Here is a 7,500-nt window from a genome sequence, read left to right as displayed (position 1 = left end):
ACCATGGCTGAGTCTCAATCCAGGGTCTGCATCCTTGGAAGGAAGCGTCCTCCGTCTGAAGGATGCGTCCTCCGTCTGAAGGAAACGTCGTCCGTCTGAAGGAAGCGTCCTCCAAGGACCCGGCCGAGAAGGACGAACCAAACCCCGCCTCCCTGGTAACCACACGGGACGGTCTAGCCTTCGGCTTATTTCCTGGTTTCATCACCGCCGTTCCCTCCTGCTGGCCAACCCCGGAAGTGACGTTTTCATAGCATCAAGCTAACCATTGGTTCGCCATCTAACACTGGCGTTGGATGATCAAATCAGTAAAAACCCTACATTAAAAACTGAATATTTGATGTGAAATTTCAATACTTAGAATTTATACGTGGTGTCTTTGCCAGTAGATGGCGCTAATTTCAGCTGACTTCCCAGGATACAGAAGGAGGTGAAGGATAGTAGCGGTGCAGCCTTGGAAGGGGCTAAAAGTAGGGCGCATTCCAAGTATGCATTTGGAGCGTCCTTCTGACTTTCGGGAATTGGGAGGAGCCTTCACGCAGTGCTGTGACGCAGCTTCCTTTCAAATGCAAAGGCCTTCGAAGGATGCAGAGCCTGAATTGAGACGCAGCCAGAGAGTCATTGAGCCAACCATTGAGTCACACAGCCCATGACTGATTCAGGAATCAGTTATGAATCAGTCATGGAGACTCCAGGGAGGGGGGGGTTCTTTGATTGCCACTGAGAATAAAATAAATTCTTGATGAAAGCACGAGACGTCAAGAGACTCACACGTGAGACAGATTCCCCCCCCCTCCCGGTGCTTTGGCTGCTCTGAACTGAACCCCCCCACCCCCCCCCACCCCCGCCAGACCAGGACAGAGGACAGCGGCGACTCCCTCGGCCTGCGATGTCATTTCTGCACAGCAAGCGGCAAACAAGGTGTCGCACTGTGTTCACACATAATCCTGTCTTAGTTTCTCTCTCTCTCGTGTGTGTATGTGTGTGTGCGTGTGTGTGTGTGTGTGTGTGTGCGTGTGTGTGCGTGTGTGTGTAAACCTGAAATGCGGGGGTCTTCACACCTGAACCAAGAGGAGCCAGCGCACGCCCGCTGACCCCTCCCACTAATCCCCGACACGTCTGACATGTGTCACTCCCGATTTGTTCAGCAGGCCGGACGTCTCTCCGGGCGACCCGGCACCGCTGTGACGTAGAAGGCTGCAGGGCGGGCGGCAGGGCGCCAGGAAGAGTCGGGAGAAAGCGCGACAGCCGCCCCTAGTGGCCGCCTGCCTTCCTGCAGCCACCAGCCCTCGCTCTTCCCGCCTCTCTCTCCTCCCTCCCTCCCGCCCGCCCGCCCTCCTCCCCCTCCCAGGGAGTTTGGAAACAACACCATCTGTTCCTTAAGAAAAGTCAGATGCACGCTCTAAAGAGATGCCACCACTCCTGAATACATTTAGGCCGCAGCCAAGGCAAATAGCTCGCACGCGCCCGCGGCTGCTTTTAACACACAAGTCCTGCAGGACACCGGCTAGACAGACATCTGCTGTGTTTGTCGCGCGTGCAGCCCAGCTCTGGCCCCCAGGTTCCTCCGAGAAACTTCTGAATAATGTAAGCGCGTGACAGTGAGGAGAGGGCGTGAATAAGAAGGAGGGAGCGGCGGCGGCGGCGGCGGCGGGCGGTCAGGAGCAGCCGTCGCCCGAGGTGTGAGAAGACTGCCACCGTGTGGTCAAGAGGCGTGATTACAGCTGAGTAGCTCATAAATGATGCCTCTTTTTTTTCCCATCATTTTAGCCCGTTGTGATGTCACAAAGAACACACACATATCTCCCAGCCAGGGCCAGTTGGCTTTATCTGACCTTGTTTACTGCGCCCTTCCAGATGTGAAACTTCCAACAACCAAGAAAGCATCGGTTTTAGCAGGAGGCCATAAACAGAGGGCTAAAAATGCCTTCACATAATTATTCACGCTGGTAAATGACTATTTGTCATACGGGACCTTTAAAGCGTTTAGGTATACGGCATTAACATATACAATAAAAAATAAAAAAAAAGACTCTATACCTCCACAAGCCATCCTGGAAAATCTAAAGCAGACCCGCTCGGGATTCCAGGCACGCAGCTCAAAGCACCGGCCGTGTTTTACATCACCAATCTGCTACAGTGGGATCTCCCCAGCTTCAATCCCACGGATGATTAACCACGATAATTAAGGTTTTTGGACGTTTTCCACGGAGGAGCAGACGTGGCAGCTGGTGACATTCATGCATTCCCAAACACGGAGGAGGGAATTACAATGAGGAACCCCATTCATCCCGCTCATCGCAAAGTCTGCACTTGGCAGCGGCTCAGAGGCAGGGAAGCTGCTGTTCAAAGGGGGCCGTTTGTGGCGCTCTTTGTTGCGACGCAGCCAATGTACCTTGATCTATTTGGGGAATCATGGGGTGGTGGGGGGGGAACGGTGAAAGTGGCCAAATGTTTGTTTTCATTGTTTAGTTCCAGCGAGGGCACTGACTTCCTGAGGCCTACCTGTTCTGCAGGTAAAATCAGAATTTTTAGGAACTTCCAAGAAATTTGCTATTATTATTATTATCATTATTATTATTATTATTATTATTATTATTATTATTATTATTATTATTATTAAATCTTCGAATCAAGCACAAACAATCAAATGTTTATCTCTTTCATCAGTGTCAGTGTAAACATCAGTTTACGGATGTTGTTGCCATAAAAACGTTTGCAATTTGCATCACAATACACTGTTTTATTTCATTGCTTATGATATTGTGTATTTTTTCAAAAAAAAAAAAAAATCGACGTATAGCCATATGCAGCCAAAAGCTTTGTTCTACTCTTTGTATAATACAGCGTAAAAATTAAACGCCACATCAAAGTGTCTCCCTGTCTTCGCTAAGTACGTCTCTTGCGGAAGTGACGTAAGAAGCTCCATGGAAACGAACGCATAGCGTGCTAGCCTGGCAAGCGTTAGCCTCCAGTAGTTACAGTAGTTAGCGGCTAACACGGTGGTCTTGGAGTTCGACTGACAGCGGGCTGGTTTTTGTTCTTGGCTTTGCAATGATGAGTTTAACGCCGGACGCTAGAGCGAGGTAGGAAGCAGTCGGTGTTATAAAACATTTTTGTTCGCAGGTAAAAACACTGAGCTTAGCTAGCTGCCGGTGGAGCTAACGGGGGATTCGAACAGCTCCCGCTAACATTTAACGGGGTTGGACAGCAGGAGTGTTGGTTTTGGTTTGGTTCTCATTTGTCATTTATTACAGATGCTAATGGAGACGAATCTCCGTGTGTATTAATAACATTAAGACAAGCAAGCGAGATCTTCAGTGTTCTCAAATCGAATTTGAAAGACAAAGCGCCGTCTTGATTTGTGACTTGATTTCTCTCTCGGATAATAAAAAAAAAACAACAAAAACAAATGGCTGCTACCTAACAGGCTGCCTTCTCTGTCATTATGAATGGAGACATAAACCAACTGGGACGCCTCTTTTACGATGGTGTGGCTCGTATGTTATTGTTATGTTGAATGGCGTGTCATTATTCTCACATTCTTCTTTTTATGTGTGTTTTGTATAAACAACCTGTTGCACACGTACACTGACATGACTCAGTGAAAGTAGTGCAAGATTTACCGAAACAAACCGGTGCAGGAGGGATGGGGGGGGGGAGCAAAACAAAAAACACTTTTTTTTTGTTGTGCCAAAACATTTAACATTTGAGCTCTTTTGATCTGTGTTGTGTATGTCCTTTACTCCAACTCAACTCAACTCAACTTTATTGTCAAACATGGCATACATACTGGACATATGACATAAATGGAATTTCAGTCCTCTCAGACCCACGGTGCAATAGGCAAACAGAAAACAGAAAGACAAGGCCGGGAACAACACTGCTGGTATCAATAATGCTTTCTGCAGGGACGACCAAACGAGGAAGATCCAAGAAAACATCACCAATGTGGAGAAACATTTCGGGGAGCTGTGCCAAATGTTTGCCGCCTACGTTCGCAAGACGGCCCGGCTGCGGGACAAGGGCGACGTCCTGGTGCGGGAAATCAACCAGTACGCAGACACGGAAACCCCAAACCTGAAGATGGGTTTGAAGCAGTTCGCCGACTACCTGGCCAAGATTGAAGACTACCGCCAGGCCGAGGTGGGCCTGACCCCCCCGCCCCCAGCAGCTGCTCACTCATCCCTAACACGCACGCCAAGAGTGAATGAAGTTTTGTGTTTAACAGGTGGAGAGACTCGAAGCCAAAGTGATGGAGCCTTTGAAGAGCTACGGGGCTGTAGTCAAACGTAAAAGGGTAGGTGCACCCGTGACCCTGACATGTGTGATACATTCTTCCACATTGCACAAGCAACAGTGTTGAAGAGCGATGGGTTCTCATTCAAAAAAAATAAAAAGTCTCAGCAATTAGTTTCCAAAATTAAATTTAGGTTGGCCACGAGAATATTACAGTAAGTAGCCACATGGGGGCAGTATTGATGCAATAATAACAACAACTTCTCAAATTGTTGTCGCTGTGTTTTTTATGATTTATTTCTTTAATCTTTTGTCTTTATCTTGTTTTAGCGGCGGACATTTCTTGGCTTTAGTCTCAATTTGCCTGCATGTGCTGATTATCTTTGCCACAGGCTGCCTGGCCCCTGGCTGGCCTGAACGTGTGCTAAATTCCAGTTCAAGTCATTTGTCAGTTATGTCACCCACTGAGAAAAGCGGGCTCGCCATTTTTCCGCCCGTACCACTGAGTGTCCCTGTGCTTGTGCATCCATGCAGGAGGATCTGAAGGCAGCGCAGACTGCCAGAGACCGAGAGGCCAAACAGACGGCTCAGCTCGAGAGGACCAGACAGAGGAACCCCTCAGACAGGCAGATCATTGTATCCTCCGTCTCATTATCACACAGCGGAAATGGAACTCAAACGGTGAATTAACTCTGGCCGGTGCTGAACGCCTCCCTCCGTCAGCCTGGGGGCGGAGTCAGCTTTCCAGTATCGGTGCACCGGCTTTCTAAAAACCACCTGCGGCGGGTTGAAACGCGCTAACGTGGACAAAACCCCACGAGCTTGTGTTGTATTTTCAGTTTTTTTTTTTCTGTTGTTTCCTTGACCACGTTTGTCAGTCTCAGGTGGGTCCTGACCTGCGGCTCCGCAGGTGACTTTGAACCGAAGGCGTAACCAGAACGTGTCTCATCACAACTCAAACACATTATACAAAGATGTTTTTTCTGTTTGTTTGTTCTTTTTAAAATAGAAAAAGAAAAAAGAAAAAAAAAGAAAAGGCAGCTCTGTTTTATTGGAGGCGAAAGGGCTCGTGGCTGTGACTCACTCGTAAAGACTCCGCCGCGTCTCGTCGAGCTGTTTGTTCTCAGGCCCGGCTGGGCTCCTGCCGCCGCACAGCACCTGCAACAAAACAGCAGCCAGTTTAGAACGGGGCTGAGTGAGTGAATAGCAGCAGAATAAGACCCAGTGTGTCCGGCAGCTGAAATCTGCCCGGTGCCCAAATGGAAGCAGCCCATCCGTAGCCTCAGTGACACAAACCAGCGGGTTTAGCCGACAATTTTATCATGCATGTGTGTGTGTGTGTGTGTGTGTTTGTGCCTTCCCCGCAGGCCGAGAGCGAGCTGCAGCGAGCCACCATGGATGCGGCGCGGACCACCCGGCAGCTGGAGGAGACCATCGACGAGTTTGAGAGGCACAAGATTCAGGACATCAAGGTTTGTTAGGGTTTTTTTTTTTTTGTCTTGTTTTTCCAACGACAAATGCAAAGTGAGCAGCGCTGAGTTGAGCTTCCCCTGCAGCTGAAACCAGACTTGTGGTCTGTCTGTTGTGGCACTTGTTGCCCCCGTGGCTGCCACTGCTGCTGCTGCTGCCGCCTCCACCAGCTCGAGGGAAACCCGGCTCAGCTTTGTTCATTTCAAAGCTTCAGTTTCGAGTCGTTGTGATTCATTTTAAACGGCCGCCACCTGTCTGGCTGAAATATCACGCGGTGCCCCCCTCCCCCCACCCCCCCTACCACTCGCCTCTGCGCAGAAAATCTTGGGGGACTTTGTGACGGTGGAGATGCTGTTCCACGCCAAGGCCCTGGAGGTGTTCACCCTGGCCTACCAGAGCATCCAGAACGTGGACGAGGAGGAGGACCTGGAGGTGAGCCGCTGCTATTTGTGGCCTCGACCTGACGTTTGCTCAGCGCGTTACTCATCGGGCACCATTGCTCACCGTCCACACCCTCCGACCGATCCCGCGAGTCTCGCTTGGCCCCCGCCGTGCCCTCCTTTCATTCCTCCGCTCACAATTTGTTGTTTTTTGTTTTTTTTTTGTCTTTTTGTCTTTGTCAGAAGTCTGCCGAGTTATTTTTGTCAGCGGCCAGAAGACAAAACAAACAAGTCGGCGGCTGGCGGCGGAGGAAGGCTCGCCGAGCCGACTTCCTCCGCCCCGCTGCCATTTCATCTCTGCACTTTTGTTCTGAATCATCTCCCTTTCATTCACGTTGAAGTGAAACTCCTCGCTGCCGCCCAGGCTTTCTTCTCTACTATTTTTTTCCCTCTTTGGTTACGGTGACTCACATAACAAAAGCACGGGAGCTCGAATCATCCGCGAGAGGCACAGTGACAGGCATGAAGATAATCCTGACAGAGATCCGTTGCGCAATTTTTCATTTCTCCACATCCACACACACACACACACACACACACACACACACACACACACACACACACACACACACGGCGCAGGGCTGCACCGTCAAGCTATCACACTCAGACCTGCCCAGCAGCTTTGCTGCCTGATTGCAGCTCCAGAGAGACTTTGAAAAAGTGTTCTCGCCTTCACGCTGCTCACACACGACGCTTAGCGCAGACCCAGCGGACAGAAAGTGTGTGTGTGTGTGTGTGTGTGTGTGTGTGTGTGTGTGTGTGTGTGTGTGTGTGTGTGTGTGTGTGTGTGTGTGTGTGTCACCTCTGCTACCATGCTGGGAAAAAACAAAAAAAACTAGCGCCTCCTACTGTCGTTGGCAGGTGTTCAGGAGCTCGCTGCACCCCCCCGACTACCAGTCCCGCTTAGACATAGTGCGAGCTAATTCCAAAACCTCCCTCGACCGGACCGGCTCCTTCCTGAGCACAGCAGGGACCTCGCAGGTAAGACAGGCAGAATTCCCACACAACATTCCCACAAGATTTTAGTCGGACCTGGCGCCTCAAAGCAGTTTGGAGTTTCATCATCATCATCATCATCATCATCATCGTCGTCATCGTCACCATGCACGGCCATTTCCATCATTGGCCGTCACGCCTCAGCCACGATCAGGCATTCCTCCTCGCCATCCGGGTGCTTTGGCGGCAGTGGGTGGGAACGTCCGGATCGCCAGGCTCGGCTGATCGGGCCGTCGCATCGCCCGCCGCCGCCACCGCATTCTGCGTCGCAACTACAGATCAAGCGTGTTTTCTTTGGTGACGAGCGTGATTTTATTTATTTTTTACTCTGCAGGAGCAAAGCGCTCACTGTACAGTG

The 7,500-nt window shown here is 50.3% G+C and overlaps 1 protein-coding gene and 1 long non-coding RNA gene across 2 annotated transcripts in view; one reads left to right on the top strand and one right to left on the bottom strand.

Moving 5' to 3' along the window:
* The window catches only part of LOC142882537 (uncharacterized), a 29,981-nt gene that overhangs the window by 7,525 nt on the left and 14,956 nt on the right, over positions 1-7,500 (bottom strand). Inside the window, exon 2 of the long non-coding RNA XR_012925806.1 lies at positions 5,321-5,394. This is a non-coding gene — a long non-coding RNA (uncharacterized LOC142882537). The remainder of the gene's footprint in view (positions 1-5,320; positions 5,395-7,500) is intronic.
* The window catches only part of cibar1 (CBY1 interacting BAR domain containing 1), a 5,583-nt gene continuing 999 nt past the window's right edge, over positions 2,917-7,500 (top strand). Inside the window, exons 1-8 of the mRNA XM_076017327.1 lie at positions 2,917-3,083; positions 3,909-4,143; positions 4,229-4,297; positions 4,771-4,872; positions 5,115-5,120; positions 5,604-5,708; positions 6,025-6,138; positions 7,008-7,127. Of these exons, the coding sequence (XP_075873442.1) occupies positions 3,052-3,083; positions 3,909-4,143; positions 4,229-4,297; positions 4,771-4,872; positions 5,115-5,120; positions 5,604-5,708; positions 6,025-6,138; positions 7,008-7,127 (783 nt within the window). The 5' untranslated portion in view covers positions 2,917-3,051. The remainder of the gene's footprint in view (positions 3,084-3,908; positions 4,144-4,228; positions 4,298-4,770; positions 4,873-5,114; positions 5,121-5,603; positions 5,709-6,024; positions 6,139-7,007; positions 7,128-7,500) is intronic.

The sequence above is a fragment of the Nelusetta ayraudi genome, unplaced genomic scaffold (assembly GCF_046127955.1).
Source record: "Nelusetta ayraudi isolate G7.1 ecotype Tasmania unplaced genomic scaffold, CSIRO-AGI_Nayr_v1 ptg000313l, whole genome shotgun sequence".
Lineage (NCBI taxonomy): Eukaryota > Metazoa > Chordata > Actinopteri > Tetraodontiformes > Monacanthidae > Nelusetta > Nelusetta ayraudi.
The sequence above is the reverse complement of the archived record's forward strand: the minus strand, read 5'-3'. Positions and strand labels throughout refer to the sequence as shown.